Here is a 24545-nt window from a genome sequence, read left to right as displayed (position 1 = left end):
TTTCAACTTAAATGAGAACAGCATTTATTCTGAACATATTTCATTAAGAGAAGTTGAATGATTTTTGTTTAATGCAGTAGTAAGTACCTGACCTACAATCCACAAGAAGTGAACTGTTCCATACAAGAGCTGCTTTATGTTTTTTTAACTGTGCTGTCTAATAGAATTATTCAATGGCAGCTTGTTAATGTAATAATTTTCTGAACACAGTCTTTATCTCTATTTTAAAATTACCACTGATCAAACTTTCTGTGCACAAAGTAATAAATTAAACAATCTGATTGAACAAAGTTAATTATTTTCTCTTTGTAGAATTTTTTAACGTGCAGGCTGGTTGATTTCTGTGATTATGGGCTGAATTTTCCCCCTGTCGGGGGGGTTGTGCGGGGGTAGGCAGGGGCGGGCGTGAACCCGATCGGTGTCCCCAATTGGGGACGTGCTGCCATTTTACGTGGATGAGCCAATTCAGGCCCATCCAGGGTGACGCTCGTCTGGAAGCGCTGAGCACTCTCTGTGCAGGGGGGGAATTCCCTGAGTCGTTCCCTGCACTCTTTCGCACATACACACGAAAGAGCGCAGAGATCTCCGAGGCACAGAGGTGCCTCAGGGAGATCAGTTTGACATGTGTAAATTTAAATAGAGGGAAATAACAACTTTTAAAACATGCCCCCTTATGTGACACTGTCACATGAACTGGGACATGTGAAAGAATTATTTTTAAAATTTTTGTTGACTTTTAAAACACTTCATGAAACCTCATCCCACCTAAATGATTCATGGTGACGTCGGGACACCAACCCGACATCACCACGCGTCATTTTACTTGTCGGCGAGCTGGCTCCACCCCTGCTCACCAACCGGAGAATTCTGCCCTACGCTATTCGCTTGACTAAAGTGATTTCACAAGTGCCAGGCAGTGACCATCTCCCACAAGACAGAATCCAACAATCTTCTCTTGACATTCAATGGCATTACTATTGCTGAGTCATATGGACATATACAAACATACAAATTCGGAACAGGTGTAGGCCATTTGACTCCTTGACCCACTCTGCCATTTGATAAGATCATGGCTAATCTGACTGTGGCCTCAACTCCACTTTCCTGTCTATGCCCAAAGCCTTCGACTCCCTTGTCGATCAAGAATCTAACTCAGCCTTAAAAATATTCAATGGCCCAGCCTCAATTGTTCTGAGGAACAGAATTCCACAGACCAATGACCCTCTGAGAGAAAGAATTTCTCCTTATTTCCATCTTAAATGGAAGACCCCTTATTTTTAAACTGAACCCCTAGTTCTAGTCTCTCCCACAAGGGGAAACATAGGCTGGGATTTTCCAGTCCCATCACGGGAGAGGCAGACTTGCGGCAGCACCAGAAGATCACGGCGGCAGACGGGTGCAGAAAATCCCGCCTATCCCCTTAACATCCACCCTGTCAATTTCCCTCAGGATCTTATGTGTTTCAATAAGAATCCCTGACCATCAACATCTTGGGAGTTACCATTGACCAGAAACTAAATGGGGCCAGCTATATAAATACTGTAGCTGCAAGAGCAAGTCAGAGGCTGGGGATCCTGGGGCGAGTACCTCACCTCCTGACTCCCCAAAGCCTGTTCACCATCTACAAATCAGGGGTGTGACAGAATACTCTCCATTTGCCTGGATGAGTGCAGCTCCAATAACCCTCAAGAAGCTCAACATTATCTAGGGCAAACCAGCCTGCTTGATCAGCTCCCCATCCACCATGTTAAACATTCACTCCCTCCACCACCAATGCACAATGGCAGCACTGGGTAGCACATACAAGATGCACTGCAGCCATGCACCAAAGTTCTTTCGACAATACCTTCTAAACCTGCAACCACCTAGAAGGACAAGGGCAGCAGATAGATGGGAACACCACCACCTGCCAATTGTCCTCCAAGCCACACACCACCCTGACTTGGAAATATATCACTGTTTCTTCATTATCACTGGGTCAAAATCTTGGAACTCCCTCCCTAACAACACTGTGGGTGTACCTACACCACATGGACTGGCAGCTCACCACTGCTTTCTCAAGGGCAATTAGAGATGGGCAACAAATGCCGACAATGCCCACATCTCATGAAAGACTAAAAAAAAGCCTTGAAGTTCATAACAGAGGCAACAATGCAGAGGACAGTCTGGTGATTGCTTTAGCTTTAGTTATTAGGCAATGATTTTCTGGGCTGAGGGGATGAAATTCCTCGGGAGAATCGATTCCTCTGTCATGACTTTTCATTGAACTTCCTCCAAGATTACAGAAGTCCTGTGGGAAAAGCCCTAAAGAAATTTACCCCCTAAATTTCTTAAGGGGGTATCCTGAGGTATAGTTCAAATATTAGTACTTCTGAATACTTATACATGCTAATAGTATATTTTTAGTACAAAGGTTTTGTTTGCAAGAGCATGCAGGAGCACAGCAAAATATATACGAACATATGAATTAGGAGCAGGATTAGGCCACTCGGTCCCTCGGAGCTTGCTCCACCATTCAATAAGGTCATGACTGATCTGAATGTAACTTCCCGTCTACCCCCGAAAATCTTTCATCCCTTTGTTCATCAAGAATCTATCTACCTCTGCCTTAAGAATATTCAAAGGCTCTGCTTCCACTACCTTTTGAGGAAGGGGGTTCCAGAGACTCACAACTCTCTGAGAGTAAAAAAAATCACCTCATCTCTGTAAATATAAATTAGATGGGATAAATTTTCAGCAGGAACATATATTGGAAAGTCAGGGGCCAATGCCCATGATGGAGGGAATACTTTGTAACACGTATATGTGATTTTCCAATATATATTGCCAGTGTAGTGTACCAGGACAGCTAATGATAAAAAAAAAACTTCCCCTGTGTATCAACTAACTTCTTATGCCATGCTGTTATATTTAGCAGATAAAATGAAGCCATGTTTTTCTGGCATGTCTGTTTAAAGCCACTGTTAGGTTAATCCTTGTGGAATTAGTATAATTACAGACTAACTATTGATAAATATGCCCGTAGATTGGCAGATGCATGTAAATCTTGCCTTTTTGCAGCAGGGTGGGTGGCCGGGGTTGTGGGGGGGGGGGATACTCCAGGAAGGCTTTGAAGCCCTCCGTGCCTGCCTGGCTTCAACTGGAGCCACAGGCTGCCCTGTGGATTGGTTGCCCTTCCACAATGGCTGTTCAGTCTAATTTTTTATTTAAAACTTCACAAAGTTGGAGAGCGGGCGCATCAAAATGGAGACGCCCTCCCCCTTACTTACCTGAAAAAGCAACCTGCTGCTTCTTCTGAACTGGAAGGCGTCTCATAGGCCCTCCAGCTTCGAGAACCTTCCCACCAACTTTAACTGGATGATGAGCTTGCCCTTTGGTCACTAGTTGGCCGATTCAGGAAAAATCACAGTGGGTGACTGTTTCCCCCCACCCCTCCCCCCCGACAGTGCAGGCTTCTGACCCCCATTTGGCCCTGACATTGGGTCCTGAGGCCAGTGAGGAAAATCCTGTCCTATAGGCTCGAGCTCATGCAGAAACTTGAATGCACTATTTTCTGACTCAGAGGCATGCATCCCACCAACTGAACCATCATTCCAAATTTTATGGTTTGTCCATTATTCCAAAAGATACATATACAATCAACTGACCAGAATACAAGACTTACATTTTCGGATGTTGGATCAGAAAACGTTATCTCAAAATTTGAGAGTACTTCACCAGCGATTAAAGGCACAAAGATGATTGGCAACTTGATAGAAGTAAATGGACAAATTTCATCCGCTGTGATCTAAAACAAAAACATTTCAGTAAAGTAGAAACGCGCAATGATTTAAAGTAATGGCAAAGATAGTGAATTTATAGTTTTCATGTATTACTTTATAGGAGGCTGTCAATTTATCGATATTAGATTTGTATTGAGAGCAGTAATGTTAAAGCTATTGCCAGGTGACAGCTGGAGCTGCCACAGTTATAATTCATCTCAAAAAATTTGGTCCAAACATGCATAAGAGGTGAGCTTTAGTGCAATTAGGATGCTTTTACCATATCATTAATGTTTCTGCTATTAAACAACCACAAGACTGTAGCATGGTATGGATTCAGGAGTAGCCATTCATACTGACCTGACCCAGTTCTGTTAAATACACCACAGTAGGTCACATTTTTAAACCAGCCCCTAGTTTTCATTCCCTAACAGCTGGCCCTGGCTGTCAAACCTGTCCAGATAGCAACTCAAATTCATATCCCAATAAAAAGGCAACTACAGGGTGCAGTGACCACAGAATCATCAATGTTAACATGAACTGGGACACAATTAAACCTAAGACCAGGAGCAAGGTTTATCATTTTAAAAGGGCTAAATTCAATAGGAAGAGGGTAGATTTAAGACTAATGGATTGAGGGAGGATACTCAAGAACTGTTCAGTATATAGAAATGGAACACCTTTTAAAAAAAACAACAGTGGCCATGCAAGCTAAGTACATGCCCAAGATTGGCAAGCTGAGACTGAACAAGTGTGACTCTAAATGGTTTCACAAACAAACAAAGATGAAATAAAAAGGAAAAACAAGCTAAACAAATGCTATAGGGAGAAAGGAGAAGAGGTTCACAAATATGGATATAAGATCATGCAAAAATATATTAATAGATGATCAGAAAGACAAAGAAGGAAAAAAATACAACTGCAGAGGCAAAACATAAGATAAAAAGATCTTTCAATATTGTTAGGAAATAGAGATAGTTTAAGTAAATTATACTTTTATTTGTGGGTGTTAGGAATGAGTTTTAGCTTTAAATTTTAAGTTTGATTTGTATTTCTGTGTCTGTGTGTTAAGAAAGGTCAAGTGGAGTTTTAGTTTCACTTTAAAAGGCTGATTGCATCTCTAAGGTGTTTATGACCCCTATAAAGTGAAAGTAAACACACAAGAGTAGGAAGAACAGTGCTGTTGCCTAACAACAGGGGAGGCAGATAGGCAGGTTCCTCCCACAGACAAAAGAAGAAAGACAGCAGTTTGTTTTGGAAGCTGTTTGAGTTCAGTTGGTTTGAAGGTAAATGTGAAGCAGAAGCACCTAGAAGGGGACAGATAGCATGTCCGAAGCTAAGAAAAAACCCAAAAGTCCAGGGGAGTGGAAGAAGATAAAGTCCAAAGAAGACCTTCTAGTTAAAAGAAGGACAGGAACCTGGGGAAAGGTCCTGTTAAGTGGAGTTAAGAGTGAGGGGCAGAGAGAGAGGATCCAAGCTTCAGATTTAAAGTGAGAACAGCTTGCAAGAGGCAACAAGGTTCAAAGAAACAAATGAAGATCTGTAACTCTTTGCTATGGGCATGTGAAGTAGTGGTGTACGCTGAGTTGGTGAGAGAGAGTGCATGGAAGACAACTTGAATGTATGCGGTGACCCAGGGAAGAGGAACATCAGAACAAGAGTTCGAAACCCTGGAGGTGAACCCTTGTGGAAGGTGTCTCAGAGAAAATGTTGGTTTGGGAGAAGATTCCAAGGCAAGGTCCTGGAGAGTGGAGATTGGAAACCCTCGTGTGAAAGACGGGGTTCAGTGAGACTGGTTGGCTTGTGGTGTGACAAGTGTCTTGGGGGTTGAGGAAAGATCCATCGCATCAGTTTGATGTGGCATATGTCACTTGGTTTCAGAGTGTGGTGTGTCTGACCACAAGGTGCCATAGGTTTACAAGCACTGGGTATTTACTGTGTACGTTAGAGTATAAGATAGCTTTTGTAACTTGTGTTATCCTTACAAATCTGTATACATCTGTAAAGGTATAGTTGTGGGTGAAGGGATATTGTAATATAGTTCATCTTTTCTTGTTGAATAAATGTTCTATTCTTTTGTTAAAAGTTCATCAGCTGACTCCTATGCCTCTGTTTAGTAGCTACTCTACACATATCTAAACAAACAAAATAAAAGTTAGGACCTATCAAGCTGGGTTTCACACAGGGATCAGGCTTGTCCAAGGGTAACCTCAGCTTGAATTATATCAATATTACCATAGCAGGGGAACTACATCATTATATATACATTCACTGCTAACCCACCGTCTGTGAGAGATGCAAAGCAGATTACAAACGCAGGCCAATTTGGAGTAAAAAAATTTGGGAAATTCCTCTCCTCCTCCTTCAGGAGATTAAAATTAGTCCAGGTTACCCTGACCCTGATAATTCCATGCAATACCTATCATCTGAGGTGATCTCCACCCCAGCCAGAAACAGTTCCTGCTCTTGTTTGAAGGAATAACACACCTACCCTTCTTGCAGGACAACCTGACATGAACCACAGTAGAGGTGCCATCTAGAAAAGCGTCATGCCAGTGGTGGAGACCACCATAAACATTCTGGATAGAAAGAGAGTAAGAAGCAGATGGTGAGGCCGGAGGATATACCACGAAGAATGTTTGGCCATCTTCCTCCTCTTTTCTCTTGGCACTGAACTCTCCCTCATACACACTGCATGACAACCTGGTATTCCTTAGAGCTGCCAGTCATCTGCTACTATTTTCTCTTGCGACTAATTGCTAACATTTGTCCCTTTCCCCTCATTTCAGATCTATTGCAGCAATGCAGTCAACCATGGAGCATGTGTTCAACTCTATGAACACTGCATGGGGTGTAGAATAGTGTACCATGACGGGCTAAATGGCTTAGCATAAACATAGAGCATGATGGGATGGTTGGCATATAATGAGAAGGGACAAAATGTGTACATGCAGCACAGCTCAAAGAATTAGTTGAATTTGGGATATAGGGAAACTGAGATATAACAGAACAAAGAAACCTAGAGAGGAATCGTCCCAGATTTGCATTAATTGCGGTAGCGGGCAGGAAAAAACAATGTTATATGCGGTCTCCTCTACATTGGAGAGACCAAACGCAAACTGGGCGACCACTTTGCAGAACACCTGCGGTCTGTCCGCAAGAAAGACCCAAACCTCCCTGTCGCTTGCCATTTTAACACTCCACCCTGTTCTCTTGCCCACATGTCTGTCCTTGGCTTGCTGCATTGTTCCAGTGAAGCCCAACGCAAACTGGAGGAACAGCACCTCATCTTCCGACTAGGCACTTTACAGCCTTCTGGGCTGAATATTGAATTCAACAACTTTAGATCTTAAACTGCCCCTCCCCCCATCCCCACCCCGTTTCTCCCCCCTCCCTTTTGTTTTTTCCAATAATTTATATAGATTCTTCTTTTCCCACCTATTTCCATTATTTTTAAATCTAAAACTAAAACTTTGTTAGTCTTTCCACCCCACCCCCACTAGAGCTGTACCTTGAGTATCCTGTCTTCCATTCTTAATTAGCACTTTTCTTAGACAATATCACCACCTTCAACACCTCTTTGATCCTTTTGTCTGTGACATCTTTTGATTATCTGCTCCTATCACTGCTTGCTTATCTCCACAATCACCACACCCTCAACTTCTCTCTCCCCCTGCCCCCCCACCTTAGACCAGCTTATATTTCACCTTTCTCTTAACTATACTCAGTTCTGCCAAAGGGTCATGAAGACTCGAAACATTAACTGATTTCTTCTCCACCGATGCTGCCAGACCTGCTGAGTTTTTCCAGGTAATTCTGTTTTTGTTTTGGATTTCCAGCATCCGCAGTAGCTTTTAGCTTTTTGTTTTTATATAATGTTATTTCAATGGCAGGCGGGCTCCGATTCACCTGCCATCTCATCACCTCGTCGCTTCATTACGCCAGGCACCACATGTAAAGTACAGCCGCGCACAGTGCTTCCAGTCCAGGGCTGCAGCAAAGAGGGCATGGCCTGAAAGGCAAGAAGACTGCAGCCCTTGGGCACCTTTTGGATGCCACGGAGGCCCGCTGTGATGCCCTCGACCCCTGCACTGACCGCAGGAGGGGCAGCAACATTACCACTCCAGCTTGGTAGGCAATGGCAGTGGTGATCAGTGCCAATGCTGCACAGAAGAGGTTGGCCATCCAATGCAGATAGAGGGTGAATGATCTCATCCGTGCAGCCAGGGTATGGCAATCATCTCATCACTCTAAACTCACACACTCAAGCCCATCACACATTCACTGGCACCTCACTCACTGCCAGCTCAAGGGATATCGCACTATTCCCACACACATATCTTCACATGTCCATCTGGCCTCATCTCCTCTGAAGACTGCCTCCTCAGCCCTCATCATCTTGAAGCCACTTGCACAGATCAACATGTGCCCCCACACACGCCCTGGGATATCCTCCTTCCCCAGCGCATCTCTTATCCTACAGCCTCTTCCCTTGCCTATAATATATTCTAGTCTTTAATCCCATAACATAAGGTTACATTAACACAAGACTTTATATCCAGCTAGTATTGCTTGTACTGAAAATGATTTTCTTGGCTTCACTGTTTTATTACCTTGGGGAAAATGCTAATTCATAGCATTATAGGCAGGTAAGTGGTGAGGGAATGGTGAGAATGTGGAACTCGCTACCACAGAAAGCAGTTGTGGCAAATGATACAGATGATTTAAGGGGAAGCTAGATAAAAGCACATGAAGGAGAAGGGAATAAAGGGTTATGTTAATACAGTTAGATGAGAAAGGATGGGAGGAGTTTTGAGTGGAGCACAAACACTGGCATGGACTGGCTGGGCTGAATGGCCTGTTACTATGCAGTATTTCCTATGTAAATCATCTCCTTCAATGTTCCAAATTGTCACATACTTAAGAGAAGCCCTTTCTCCTTTATTTATTATTGATGTCACAAATCCATCCAGTCAGATTCAATTATCTCCATCATTCTCACTAGATGTACTGGGTTTAGCCCATGAGTCTAATAATGTTGGGATAGCTGCACTACACTGCCACTACCAGCTCTAATCCTCTACACAAAGCAGAACATTCAAACTAACCATACTATATTAAAACATAGGGCAGACTTTGACACTGTTTGCCTCCCTGCTAATTTCCAGGATCCCAGTTGGTAGTGCCTTAGTTCTCCCACCCTTAGTTTAAGTTGTTGTTTCTGCCTCCTCAGCCCTCATCATCTTGAAGCCACTTGCACAGATCAACATGTGCCCCCACACACACACCCTGGGATACCCTCCTTCTCCAGTACAGCTCTCACCCTGCAGCCTCTCCCCTTGCCTGTGATATATGGAGAGGGAGGGGGTTACAGGTGTTAGGGGGAATGCAGTAAGAATTTATTGAAAGGGAATGAATTACTTAAAATCTCCAGGCAGCCAGTGCTACCAAGCACATTAACAGTTAAAGGTTTCCAGATGAACCTTGCACAGCCTAAGGACCTGCAAACAACAGAAAGGCCTTGGGAGCCGGACTGGAGTCAGAGGATGACAACACCATAGATTAAGTGTGCTCTTCAACAGATAAGGAAAGGACAAATGGTCCCAGCCTAGATAGAGGGAGAGGTCTCTGCCGGCGTGAAAGAGGATGTATATGCTGACAAGATTGGAATTTGAACAATGTTCTTGTACATGATCAATAGCGTATAAAATAAGCTGTATGCTTGTAGTTTGGCAGAGTTCTACCTCAAGCTGCTTTGAGGTGCCTCTCTCCTTGCAATTGCTCAAATGAATGATCGTAACCTGTACCCGAGCCTCCTGTGACTCATTCATCAAAGATACCACAACACTGGGAGAGAGACTTTTTTTTCCCTTTATTCTTTCATGGGACATGGGTGTTGCTGGCAGGGCCTGCTTTTGTTGCCCATTCCTAATTGGCCTTAAACTGAATGGCTTGCTAGGCTATTTTAGAGGGCAATTAAGAATCAACTACACTGCTGTGGGTCTGGAGTCACATGTAGGCCAGCCAGGTAAGGATGACAGATTTCCTTCCCTAAAGGACATTAGTGGACATACTTGCCATAGAGGGAATGCAGCGAAGGTTCACCAGACTGATTCCTGGGATGGCAGGATTATTGTATGAGAAGAGATTGGGCCGACTAGGCCTGTATTCACTGTTTTGAAGAATGAGAGGTGAGAGTGGCTGCCCTTGAGATCAAGCCTGCATTTGACCGAGTGTGGCATCAAGGAGCCCTAGCAAAACTGGAGTCAATGAGGATCAGGGGGAATCAGACTCCCATGGTTGGAGTCATATCTAGCACAAAGGAAGATGGTTGGGGTTGTTGGAGGTCAGTCAATTCAACTCCAAGACATCACTGCAGGAGTTCCACAGGGTAGTATCCTCGGCCCAACCATCTTCAGCTGCTTCATCAATGACCTTCCTTCCATCATAAGGTCAGGAGTGAGGATGCTCGCTGATGATTGCACAATATTCAGCACCATTTTCGACTCCTCAGATACTGAAGTAGTCCATGTCCAAATGTAGCAAAACCTGGACAATATCCAGACTTGGGTTGACAAGTGGCAAGTAATATTCGCGCCACACAAGTGCCAGGCGATGACCATCTCCAGCAAGAGAGAATCTAACCATCGCCCCTTCACATTCAATGGCATTACTGAATCTTCCACTATCAACATCCTGGGGGTTACCATTGACCAGAAACTGAACTGACTAGCCATATAAATACTGTGGCTACAAGAGTAGGTCAGATGCTGCAATCTATATAGTGTAGGTACACCCACAGTGCTGTTAGGAAGGGAGTTCCAGGATTTTGATCCAGCGACAGTGAAGGAACGGCGATACATTTCCAAGTCAGGATGGTGAGTGGCTTGGAGGGGGACCTTGCAGGTGGTGGTGTTCCCATCTATCTGCTGCCCTTGTCCTTCTAGATGACGGGTTTGGAAGGTGGGTTTGGAAGGTGCTGCCTACGAAGTCAATTGGGGAATTTAAATTCAGTTAAATAAATAAACCTAGAATTAAAAGTTATTATCAGTAACGGTAACCATGAAACTACAGGATTTTTTGAAAAATCCATCTGTTTCACTAATGCCCTTCAGGTCCTTACCCAGCCTGCCTATATGTGACTGCAGACCTACAGCAACATGGTTGACTCTGAACCGCTGCTTGGGAATGGCCTAGCAAGCCACTCAGTTCCACCAAAATACTACTAAAAAAAAGTTTAATGAGAATAAAATCGGACAGACCACTCAGCAGCAATTTAGGCACCAGATATGACAAATCTCACTTAATTCAGTTGACCCTACAAAATCCTCCTTACTAACATCTGGGGACTTAATGCCAGAATTAAGAGAACTGTCCCATAGTGAAACAGATGAGTCAAGCAACTGTCTGACATAGTCATACTCACCAAACCATGTCTTAAAGTTAATGTCCCAGACTCCTTCATTATCATTCCTGTTCACAGTTTGTTTCACCGACAGGACAGACACAGCAGAGATGGCTACACAGTGGCATACAGTCAGGAAGAAGTGGGCCTAGGAGTTCACAGCATTGATTCCGGACCCTATGAAGTCCCATGATATCAGGTCAAACATGGGCAAGGAAACCTCCTGCTAATTACCACGTACCGCCCTCCCTCAGCTGATTAATCAGTGCTCCTCCATGTGGAGGACTCTACATGAGGATGGCAAGGGCACAGAATATTCTCTGGGTTGGGGATGTCCAAGGCCAAGAGTGGCTCGGTAGCACCACTACATTTGCAAGAAGCACTGAAGGTAGCAAGGGCACAGAATGTACACTGGGTGCAGGACTGCAATGTGGGAAAGTAGCACTGAGCTGGCCGAGCCCTGAAGGGGCTGTCCTATTTGACCTCATCCTCAGCAATAGATTTGTCGCTAAGGTAGATGCAGAACAGATGTAGCACCTCAAAACTGAGCATCTGTGAGGCATTGTTGGACACCAGCAACAGTGGAGTTACATTCCACTATAACCTTATGGCCCAGCACATCCCTCACTCTACCACTACCATCAAGCAAAGGGATCAAATATAAGCAAATGGATCAACCCTGGTTCAATGAGGAATGTGGGAGCACTGGGTATACCTAAAAATGAGGTGCCAATCTTAATGCTACTTCACAGGAATACATGCACGCTAAACAGCATGATGTGGACAGAACTCAGCAATCCAGCAAGCAATGGAGCAGATCAAAGTTCTGCAGTCCTGCCACATGCAGTCACAAATGGTGGTGGGCAATTAAACAACCAATCATAAGAGGAGACTTCATGAACATCCCTATCATCAATGATGGTGAAGTCCAGCATGTAAATGCAAAAGACAAGACTGACATGTTTGCAACCACCTTCAGCCAAAGTGCCGAGATTATTCATTTCAGCCTCCTCCTGAGGTCCCAGCATCACAGATGCCAGCCCTCTGTGAACTCAATTCACTGAATTCGCTCGACATCAAGAAAGAACTGAAGGCACTGGATAAAGCAAATTCAGCTGTAGTGCTGAATTCACGTGCTCTAGAACTAGCCCAACCTCTAGCCAAGATGTTCCACTACAGCTACAACAGTGGCATCTACCTGGCAAAGTGGAAAATTGTCCAAGGATGTCCAATCACAAAAAGCAAGACAAATCAAAGCTGGCCAACTACCACGACAACAGTGTACTCTAATCATTAGCAAAGTAATAGAGGGTGTCATTGATAGTGCTGTAAAGTAGCATTTACCCACATAACATGCTCACCAATATTCAATTTAAGTTCTGCTGAATTGCCCAATATCTGTTGCTACAAGAGCAGGCCAGAGGCTAGGAATCCTGCAGCGAATGACTCACCTCCTGACTCCCCAAATCCTGACATCACTGCAGGAGTTCCTCAGGGTAGTGTCCTCGGCCCAACCATCATCAGCTGTTTCATCAATGACCTTCTTTCCATCATAAGGTCAGAAGTGGGTCGTTCGTTGATGATTGCACAATGTTCAGCACCATTCGCGGCTTCTCAGATACTGAAGCAGCCCATATTCAAATGCAGCAAGACTTGGGCAATATCCAGGCTTGGGCTGGCAAGTGGCAAGTAACATTCATGCCACACAAGTGCCAGGCAATGACCATCTCCAACAAAAGAGAATCTAACCATCACCCCTTGACGTTCAAGAGCATCACAATCACTGAATCCCCCACTATCAACATCCTGGGGGTTACCATTGACCAGAAACTGAACTGGACTAGCCATATAAATACTGTGGCTACAAGAGCAGGTCAGAGGCTAGGAATTGTGCGACAAGTAACTCACCTCCTGATTCCCCAAAGTTTTCCACCATCCACAAGGCACAAGTCAGGAGTGTGATGGAATACTCCCCACTTGCCTGGATGAGTGCAGTTCCCACAACACACAAGAAGCTTGACACCATCCAGGCCAAAGCAGCCTGCTTGACTGGCACCACATCCACAAACATTCACTCCCTCCACCACTGACACACCAGTGTATACCATCTACAACTTGCATTGCAGTAATTCACCAAGGCTCCTTCGACAGCACCTTCCAAACCCATGGCCACTACCACCTGGAAGGACAAGAGCAGCAGATAGATGGGAACACCACCACCTGGAAGTTCCCCTCCAAGTTATTCACCATCCTGACTTGGTAATATATCGCTGTTCCTTCACTGTCACTGGGTCAAAATCCTGAAACTCCCTCCCTAACCTACACCACATGGACTGTAGCGGTTCAAGAAGGCAGTTCACCACCACCTTCTCAAGGGCAACTAAGGATGGACAATAAATGCTGGCCCAGCCAGCGAAGCCCACATCCTGTGAATGGATAAAAAATCTCATTGAAATCTTTAAAATTCTGACAGGGATGGACAGACTGGATGCAGGGATGATATTTCCTCTGGCTGGGGGGGTCTAAAACAAGGGATCACAGTCTCAGGATATGGGGTAGACCATTTAGGACTGAGATGAGGAGAAACTTCTTCACTCAGAGGGTGGTGAACCTCTGGAATTCTCTATCACAGAAGGCTGTGGAGGCCAAGTCACTGAATATATTTAAGAAGGAAATAGATAGATTTCTGGACTTCGAAGGCGTCGAGGGGTATGGGGAGAGAGTGGAAGTGTGCCGTTGAGATTGAGGATCAGCCATGATCTTATTGAATGGCGGAGCAGGCTCAAAGGGCCGAATGACCTACTTCTGCTCCTATGTTCTATGTTTCTATGTAGTGATGGTTTTTTACAACAATCAATAGTTGTCATGGTCACCATTACTGAGACTAGCATTATATTTCAGATTTATTAACTAATTCAAATTTCACCAGCTGCCGTGGTAGGGTTTGAACCCATGTCTCCAGACTAGTAGCTTGGGCTCAGGATTAATAGCCCATTGACACTATTGTTGCAGTGAATCACGGAGCAATACTCCTATCTGGATCTATTAAGAAACCAGCAACAAGGGAGTTGTAAATCTTAGCCTAAGGTGTTTTTGGTTGATTGCTATTTTCTGGTCTGGTACAACTGCAGTGAAAATTAAAAGAATATATTAATATACAAATATTTAAGAATTCATTTTTTCTCAGCATCTCCTCCAGTATCCTTACCTTGCCAACATTGATCTCATTGTGAATTTGTTGTTCAATATCAAATAAATCTGGAAATTCAAATAAATACAGGAAGACATAAATAGATGGTAGTGTATTTGGTAAATTAGATTCAATGTGAAATGGTGCATTTTGATAAGGAGGCCACATCCTGCTTGGATAATAAGATCTAACTGGGGCAGAGTAGCAAAGGATTCTGGATGTACAAATACACAATTCAATGCGCTTGAAAAGATTGCCACTGTTCCATATTTCTATCAAATTAAACTGTGTTATAATTTTGATACATTTCTTTACCGCCACATTGTGTATTACCTCTTCCATTTCCTTGTTCCCTTAGTAATTATTTTTCCCTATCAAACTGCCATTGGCCTATATTGGTGAAGTTATCTGTTTATCCTACCTCCTGCTTTATAACTGTTGCCTCAGAGATTGTTCTTTAAAGCGTTCTCTTCATCCCAACAAATAATCAACGGCAGTAAAGAAACCAATGGGCACTCCTGCTTTATTCTTTTATTACGTTAGTACCAAAAATGTGCACCATGAACATTCTCTCCTCAGCTTTCTTGTGTCTGTTTGGCCAGGACAAGGGAATTTTCTGCAGATGACCAAATGAATATCAAGTGGCCCTTTATGGTGACATCATAATTTAGGCATGGGCAGTACATGAAAAGATGGAGGGCAATACAGATGGCACAAATGGGTCATCAAGTGTAAATTTATAAAGCATTGACATTTTCAGGGAGCCATCTAAGTAGCCATAAATTTGAAAATATAATTTCTAATAATCTGTTATATGGTTGTAATGGCTTTTTACAAAATGACAGTCATAAATAACTGTTGTCTCATAGTTTTGTGGTAGAATCATTGAAGGTTTTGTTGGCAACTTACTGATATGCTGGTTTAATAATTTTGGTTTTTTTTTTCTCTTTTTTTTCCCCTTTATTATTTCATGGAATGTGGGCATTGCTGGCAAGGCCAGAATTTGTTGTCCATTCCTAATTGCCCTTGAACTGAGTGGCTTTACTAGACCATTTCAGAGGGGTGGTGTTCAGAATTGACAGGCTGGGAAAGAGGGTAAAGGAGGTGGTTGGGGAAATGACCTGGAGGGGGGAGGGGGTGGGAGGGGCTCCAATGTGCTTAGGGGATCCATAAAGGAGGTTTTTCCCTTCCCTGCCACCAGCCCATGTAGTTAAAGTGGAAGCTGCTGGGCATCACACATGGCGTAGGCCTCCCCCTGCCATGGGTAGGTGGTGGGCTGAGGCCCTCAAGCGGTCATGAATTGGTCACTTAAATGCCTCAATGCCAGACAGCACCCCCACCACACATATATTTGCAGATAGGGCAGGAGCAGGCTGGTAAGTGGCAGGCATGTACATGCCCAATGCATTTTATATGACTCTTGACTTCAAACCTGCTGGCAAGGGAGGGAAAAAGAGAAAAATCCAGCCCCATATATCACTGCAGTTCCAGTTGTGACAACTAATCATGCATTGTAAAAAAAAACTGTAAAAAATGAGCAAAAGAATAATGTTCTGTAACAACCTGTATATTCTCCAGGCTTTGTGCTAGAATTGTAATTTCTTGAACTTATCAGAGTAAAATTGGAAACCGGCTGCTGTTTATGGTTTATAAAGGATAACGATATCAACAGCTAGTATTCATATAGTGACTTCTAATGTCATAAAACTTCCCAAGGTGCTTCACAGAAGCATTATAAGACAAAAGATGACACTGAACCACATAAGGAGATATTAGATCAGCTGACTAAAAGCTTGCTCAAAGGGGTAGGAATGTCTTAAAGGAGGAAAGTGAGGTAGAGAGGTGGAGAGATGTACAGAGGGAATTTCAAAGCTCAGGGTCTAGGCCACTGAAGATACTGCCACCCATGTTTGAGCCTTTAAAATTGGGGATGCTCAAAAGCCTGGAATTAGAAGAGCACTTATATCTCAGAGGGTTGTGAGGCTGGAGGAAATTGCAGAGGTATAGAGGGGTGAGGCTACGGAGGGCTTTCAAAATAAGGATGAGTTTTAAAAACCAGGCGCTGCTTAACTGTGAGCCACTGTAGGTCAGCGAACGCAGGAGCGAGGATAAACAGGATTTGGTACAAGCTAGGATGCAGGCAACAGAGTTTTGGATGACTTTAAATTTATGGAGGGGAGAATGCAGGAGGCCAATCAGGAATGCATTGGAATAGTCAAATCCACAGGTAACAGAGGCATGGATAAGGGGCCTGAATCTTCCGGTCGATGTGCGGGGGTGGGCCCCGCTCACCGACGCGTAAAATGACGCACGGTGATATCGGGCGTGCATCATTCCGATCTTCAGTTCGGCAGGCGTGCACCAGAGTTAGCTGCACGCCCTCCGAAATGTCAGAGGTCTACTTAGGCCGTTAATAATCTAATTAAGCTGGTTGTCTGGGCTGCCGGTCCAGCCTTAAGGGTGGCGGGCAGGTGAGGAGCCCAGGCGGCCTTCGCATTTATCATGAAACCTCATCTACGGGTGGGATGAGGTTTCATGAAGGTTTTATCAATTGAATAAAAATTTTTATTAGAATTCATTGGCATGTCCCAGCTCATGTGATACTGTCACATGAAGGGACATGTCTGAATTATTTTTTTTTCTTTATTTCAATTCTTCATTATCTTACTAATCTTCCTGAGGCAGCTCTGTGCCTCAGGGAGATTTCTGCGCTCTTTTGCACGCATGCACGAAAGAGTGCAGGCCCTGACTGTCCCTCCTCCCCCTGCCCACACAGAGAGCGCTCAGTGCTTTCTGGTGTGCATCATGCTGGGCAGGCCTTAATTGGCCAGCCCACGTAAAATGGTGGCACACAGTCGATCGCAGGCGGCAATCGGCTGCGTGCCTGCCCGCGCCTACTCCCGCCTGATGGAGAGAAAATTCTCCCCAGGGTTTCAGCAGCAGAAGAGCTGAGTAGAGGCAAAATCAGGTGATGTTATGGAGGTGGAAATTAGTGATGGCACTGATGTGGTTGAAAATCATAAAATTGACAGCAAGGTTGTGCACAGTCTGTTTCAGTCTCCGAGGGATGAAGTCAGTGGCCAGGGAGCAGAATTTGTGACAGCATGGCAGCTTTTGTCATGCGAATACTTCACTGGAGGAAATTTGTGCTCATCTTTTGCTGGTTTTGTAAATTCAACTTCAGAACTTATTAAATTACCTTTTCCAGTTGAAATAAACAATCCATTTAAATCCTAGGAAAATAATAAAAGCCAATTAGATGGCATACAGTATAATGAGAGCCAGCCTAAATATTAATTTAATTCATTCATGTGTGCTATGCCCAAAGGCAGGTCCTTAGCTCATTGTCTACAGATGCTTCATCCTGAGCTGTTTTCTTGGTAGTTTTTGTTAGTAGTGGTTTGCTATTGCCTTCCATTCTCGGGGGCAGGGTGGAGGAGACAGGTCCGTCTACCTCAGCCAGAATGGGGGTTGAACGTGAGCTGTTAGCAGTATTCTGAAGCGAATGCCAACCATCCAGCCAACTGAGCTAACCAGTCCCCAACCTAAATATAAACACTTCCAATTCATGAGTCCTGATTTTAACTCAGGGCAGAATTCAGACAAAGGAGGAATGGGTGAGTGTCAAATCTCCCATGACACTGCCAGCATGCAATAAGCAATTTTAAAGTCCAGGCCTCATTTTAATGTGACCACCCGATTGCATTGGGATTGCACAATTTCTGGCTAGCCTCCCAAGGCATATTTAAAGCAGGAATGGCCGCTTAAAGTGAGGCTACAATTTCTGATTTTGCACTTCACTGCTACACGGCTGCACACCACAATCATGGAAATGAGCAAGCAGCACAAAGTTTGCACGTGGTCTGTATCACTTCAATTGGATGCAGAGTAATTGCACATCACCATGCCCCCACTCGAATTTGGATGTGATTCAATTTAGTCCCTTTATTGCTCTCAACAATACCTGCCACCACTCCTTTTTAACTACCCTCCCCAACCCCTTTCAACAATTCAGTCCCCTCCATTATATCCTTCAACACCCATCAACTCCGTACCATTAAAATACTTGTTAAACCACGTTTCTGACTTGGAATAAGAAATATCTATTTACAAAAATTCAAAAGTAATGTAAACAAATTGACTAAAATAATCCCCACCATTATTTTGGAATTTTGTACTATGTCCAAATATGCTTTACTACCATTGATGGTTTACTTAAAGGGAGTTTGATAGCAGCTAAGCGTGCTTACCTCTCCGATTACCTCTCCGTGTGCTTAAAGGGAGTTTGATAGCAGCTAAGCGTGTTTACTTCTCCGATTACCTCTCCGTGTGCTTAAAGGGAGTTTGATAGCAGCTAAGCGTGCTTACCTCTCCGATTGATGTTTGTCTGTGGTGAAGTTTCAGAAACTGAAAATATGTGCTCAGTGCTCCACGATTGGTCAAAGTGATGTTCCGTGTAATTGTTTCACCAATAATATGGCAGCCAAAATCAATAGTTTGCTTATCCACAACGAGCTGCAGGAACCAATATACAGTTATTACTCATAGCAGGCTGGTGTACATGTTTGAACAACACTTTCCACACTATATACAAGTTTCATCTTTCTTATTAACTACAGTCTTTAGATTCAATTCTAAACACCCAGTCTATGTGGAAAGTTTGAAGCAATTTATCACAGTGTATCCATTGCTATAAGGAATGAGTGATTCTTTGGACTTTGACACAACTAGAAATACCAGCACAAATAAAGTGTCACACATTACTCCCACTGTTCTTTCTATCCCTTCTAAAGGCCTTACTCTGCTGCGATATAAATCTAGAAATTGTGTTGGTGACAGTGATGTTTTACATATTTCTTTGGAATTTCTTTAATGTCACTTTAAGACAAGAACTAATTTGATTATATTAAATAGATTTATGCTCTCCGTTAAAATAGCAGAGGAATATAATATGAAAACAGTGAGCATTTGTACACTAACATCGCTCCAGCAGGGCTTTGATACTTTTATTCATGTGAATACTGGCAGGGTATTTGTCCATTACCTACATCAGTGTGTCAGTGACCAAATCCAACATTCACAACAGACAATGGATGGTGATCAGGACCTGGTCTTTCCTCTCAGTCTTGGAACATTGTAGGCAATTTTAGTTGCCCTACTGTCCTCCTGGCTGAAAATACGGAACTCAACACAGGGAATCAATCCCAGGATCTAACCTGGAACACCTGATCTGTATGATCTAGAACCAGAAGTGTTTCTTTTACACATCCAAATAAAAAACAAAATCAGATTTATTTCCACAGAAGGACCTTTCAAATAAAGAAGATTTGGAACATGTTATTTCTTCAAAGTACAGCAGCTCTGTTGACAATGTTTTGAATTTTACCCCTATAAATGATTGAGCTTTAATGCAAGGTCGAATTTTTCCCAGTCTTGGGAATCACAAAATATCTGGAAAAAGTTTTTGTTAAAGAATTATGCAATGTTCAGTACTGAGGGAAAGCTGCACTATTGGAGGAACCGCCTTTCAGTTGAGAAATTATTAGGCAGATCTAGCCCTCTCCTCCCCACTGGATCTTCAGCCCTCAGTTACTTCAACTAAACTACTGCTGCAAGACCAAAACCTTTAGCTTTCTACTTTCCCTTTCTCTTAAATCATAATTGGGATGAGCTAATAAGAGGCATGTCTCTGAAGTTACTCTTGTTATGAGTTTGTGTTGTACTGGAGACTGTCAAGAAAAGGACTTGGCATAACATACTGAGGTCTCAGGAGTTTAGATCATAAGACCATAAGACATAGGAGCAGAAGTGGGCCATTTGGCCCATCGAGTCTGCTCCGCCATTCAATGAAATCATGGCTGATCTGATAATCCTCAACTCCACTTTCCTACCTTTTCCCCATAACCCTTGATTCCCTTACTGATTAAAAATCTGTCTATCTCAGCCTTGAATAACTTAACAGCCCAGCCTCTACAGCCCTCTGCAGTAGAGAATTCCACAGATTGGCTACCCTCTGAGAGAAGAAATTCCTCCTCATCTCTGTTTTAAATGGGCACCCCTTACTCTGAGATTATACCCTTTGGTCTGAGACTCTCCTGCAAAGGGAAACAACCTCTCAGCATCTACCCTGTCAAGCCCCCTAAGAATCTTATATCTTTCAATAAAGTCCCCTCTCATTCTTCTAAACTCCAATGAGTACAGGCTCAAACCTTCCCAGCCTCTCCTCATAAGAAAATCCCTCCATACCCGGATCAACCTAGTGAACCTTCTCTGGACTGCCTCCAATGCCAGTATATCTTTCCTTAGATAAGGGGACCAAAATTGTTCACAGTATTCTAGGTGTGGTCTAACTAGTGTCTTGTATAGTTTTAGCAAGGCTTCCCTATTTTTCTACTCCATTCCCTTTAAAATAAAGGCCACATTCCAATTGCCTTCCCTATTACCTGTTGAACTTGTATGTTAGCTTTTTGGGATTCATGCACAATGACTCCCAAATCCCTCTGTGCTGCAGCCTTCTGCAGTCTTTCTCCATTTTAATAATATTCAGCTCCTCTATTCTTCCTGCCAAAGTGCATAACCTCACATCTTCCCACATTATATTCCATCTGCCAAGATTTGCCCACTCATTTAACCCTGTCTATATCCCTCTGTAGGCTCCTTGTGTCATCCTCACCACTTGCCTTCCCACATATTTTTGTGTCATCCGCAAGCTTGGCAATAGTACATTCGCTTCCCTCATCTAAATCATTAATATATATTGTAAATAATTGAGGCCCCAGCACTGATCCCTGTGGCACTTCACTAGTGCCGAAAATGGCCCCCTTATCCCAACTCTCTGTCTTCTGTTAGCTAGCCAGTCCTCTATCCTTGCTAATATACTACCCCCAACACCATGGCCCACTTCTGCTCCTATGTCTTATGTGCGGTACCTTATCAAACGCCTTTTGGAAATCCAAATATATTACATCTACTTTCCCTTTATCTTTATAGGTTCCCCTTTATCTATCCTGCTAGTTACCTCCTCAAAGAATTCTAATAAATTTGTTAGGCATGATTTCCCCTTCATGAAGCCATACTGACTCTGCTTGATTAGATTATGTATTTCTAAATGTTCTGCTATTATATCCTTTATAATAGACTCCAACTTTTTCCCAATGACAGATGTTAAGCTAACTGGCCAATAGTTACTTGTCTTTTTGTCTCCCTCCCTTTTTGAATAAGGGTGTTATATTGGCCATTCTCCAATCCTTTGGGACTTTTCCAGAATCTCAGGATTCTTGGAAGATTACTACCAGTGCATCCACTGTCTCTGTAGCTACTTACTTTAATATCCTAGGATACAACCCATCAGGTCCAGGGGACTTATCGGCTTTTAGCCCCATTAGTTTCCCTAGTACTTTTTCTCTAGTGATAGTTATTGTATTTGTTTCCTCCCCCACTTTTGCCCTTGATTATTTAGTATTTTTGGAATGCTATTAGTATCTTGTATCATGAAGGCTGAAGCAAAGTATTTATTCAACTCCTCTGCCATTTCCTGGTTCCCCATTATTATTTCCCCAGCCTTATTTTCTAAGGGGCCTATGTTCACTTTGGCCTCTCTCTTCCTTTTTATATATTTAAGGAAGCTCTTACTGTCCATGTTGTGGGGAATTTTCAGTCAGGGAACATGGTTCCTTGGCTGTGTGGTGGTCCCCCCCGACATTAGCTGGACGAAAAGGTATGTAGGGACAACTCCTTGGTGCCGGTGCTCGGACCCCTGCTGCTCTAGAGTCAACCTGGGTCAGTTGAGAACAAAGGTAATATGCTGAGCTAGTTAATAATGTAAATCAGTGTAAGATAGGGACAGACATTGACGTGGGTTCTATATGTATTTTGTGTGTTTAAAATAATTGGAATCATCTGGGCATTGTGAACACCCATAACCTTGTTACGGGAGGGCAGTTAAAGAGAGATGGATGTCTGTAAGTAGACAATAGTAGACAATTAATATTCATCGGAGTTCACCTCCGATCATTAACAGGCTATCAGTTTACCTCCGGCTTCATTGTAACATGAACTTGACAGTGTACAATCGTTAATATGAAATGGGAAGCAATCTCCATGTATTGTTTACTATCTCCACTGTACTGTTAGCCATAGCAATGAATGAAACTGTCTTACTATAAAAACTGGATACATGCTTGTATTCGTTAGATGTGACTCTGGTGTAGTCCACATCTCTCGTTGCAACAATAATAAAATCAACTGTGTCTTCACCTCCAGCTGGGGTCTCGTGGCTTTCTCTTGTTTTCTCTAGGCCACACTAATTCGACAGGAAACCCTCAGCAAATTAACAGACCCCAAGAAGTGTAATTGAGAAATCCCCCAACAGTCCGTTTTTATATTACTTGCTAGTTTACCCTCAAAGTTTATTTTCTCCCTCTTTAGTTATTTTTTTGGTTATGTTTTGTTGGTTTTTAAAACTTACCCAATCCTCTGGTTTACCACTAATCTTTGCCACATTGTATGTTTTTTCTTTCAATTTGATACTGTCCTTAACTTCCTTGGTTAACCATGGTTTGTTTATTCCCTTCCTTGAATCCTTCTTCCTCACTGGGATATATCTTTGTTAAGAGTCATGAACTATTTTCTTAAACATCTGCCACTGTTCATCAACCATCTTTTCTGCTAAACTGCTTTCCCAGCATACTCCAACTAACTCTGCCCTTATTCCATTGTAATTACCCTTATTTAAGTTTAGCACAGTTGTTTCTGACCCAAATTTATCACTCTCAAACTGAATGCTAAATTCTACCATATTATGGTCACTGTTTCCTAGGGGATCCTTTACTCTGAGATCATTTATTAAACCTGCCTCATTACACATTACCAGATCCAAAATAGCCTGATCCCTGGTTGGATTCATAACATATTGTCCTAAGAAACTGTCCCGAATACACTCTATGGGCAGAATTTTCAGTTTGACCGGGGAGGGTGGGGACAGGAGTGGGCGCAGACCCAATTGCCACCTGCGATCGGGTCCGCACCGCCATTTTACGCGAGCGGGCCAACTAAGGCCCGCCCAGTGTATTTCCCGACTCCCGAGGATAGCGGTGGAGTAAGGGCGGTGGAGGGTGTGCACAGACCGCCGTGTCCAATGGTGACCTGTCAGTCTATTTAAAAGAAGGCCTGGCAGCCTTATATAGGCTGCTCACAATGGCTAGTTCCAGGCCACAGCAGAGGGGTTCAGGTGAGCAGGCCAGGCTGGAGGGTAGGCCAGGCTGCAGGGTATGCCACTGAGCCCCTCGTTTTTCTGATGACTGCCTTGCTGCCCTCCTCGAGGAGGTGGCAGCACGATGTGAGGTATTGGCCCCCCAGGATGGGAGGAGGAGGCCCCCCACATGACCAAACGTGCCTGGGAAGAGGTGGCAGAGGTGGTGAGCTCCCATGACGTGGATCCAGTGCCGCAAGCACTTCAATGGTTTGTTGGGCTCTGGCAGGCCTGCCCCCTGCACGCCAAACGGAAAATTCTGCCCTATGAATTCTTGCTCATGTCTACCTCTGCCAATTTGATTTTCCCAATCTACATGGAGATTAAAGTCACCCATGATTAATGTACTGCCTTTTTTACATGCCCTCAATACAAGAACTCATAGAATATCAGCACCCCAGCTAGTCTTTTCATTCTTAATTGCATCAAATCAGTAAGACACAGTAAATGTCCCTATCAATCTAACAGAAGGTAGATATCTACAGCATTTTCCTTGCAAGCTTTGAGGCTGTGTCTTAGAGTTTATCTATTAAATACCTAGAGACTAAACTACATCATTTATGGATTTAGGAATCGGTAGGGGAATGTATTACAACAGCCCAGGTACTGTAACAGAATGTGTGAGAAGTCATTTTGTCTTTATACACATCAATTCAAACAATGAACATAATAATGACAAAGTTGCACATATTTGTGTCATGACTTACATCACATTTTTTAATTGTACATTTAAGAGGAACAGCAAAGGAACCAATATGAGTCCGAAACATTATCTCTCCTTCAAAATCTTCATTAACCTGAGTACAAACATAAAAATAATCCTCATGGATTTATGCATTAATTAACAAGCTCTTTCCTCCAACAATGGCTACTTTAAAAATGATAATCCTTCATTCTTCTCTTAATCATTTGCTATTTTAATCTTTTGCTGTAAAAGTT

General features: G+C 43.3%; 1 protein-coding gene across 1 annotated transcript in view; it reads right to left on the bottom strand.

Annotated features, from left to right (window-relative positions):
* The window catches only part of cfap74 (cilia and flagella associated protein 74), a 240871-nt gene that overhangs the window by 88928 nt on the left and 127398 nt on the right, over positions 1-24545 (bottom strand). Inside the window, exons 16-20 of the mRNA XM_078557686.1 lie at positions 24314-24403; positions 18725-18871; positions 17556-17589; positions 14375-14424; positions 3665-3787 (exon numbers count right to left, since the gene is read on the bottom strand). Coding sequence (XP_078413812.1) covers positions 3665-3787; positions 14375-14424; positions 17556-17589; positions 18725-18871; positions 24314-24403 — 444 coding nt within the window. The remainder of the gene's footprint in view (positions 1-3664; positions 3788-14374; positions 14425-17555; positions 17590-18724; positions 18872-24313; positions 24404-24545) is intronic.

The sequence above is a fragment of the Cetorhinus maximus genome, chromosome 15 (assembly GCF_964194155.1).
Source record: "Cetorhinus maximus chromosome 15, sCetMax3.hap1.1, whole genome shotgun sequence".
Taxonomy (NCBI): Eukaryota; Metazoa; Chordata; class Chondrichthyes; order Lamniformes; family Cetorhinidae; genus Cetorhinus; species Cetorhinus maximus.
This window is presented reverse-complemented; position numbering and strand designations above follow the sequence as displayed.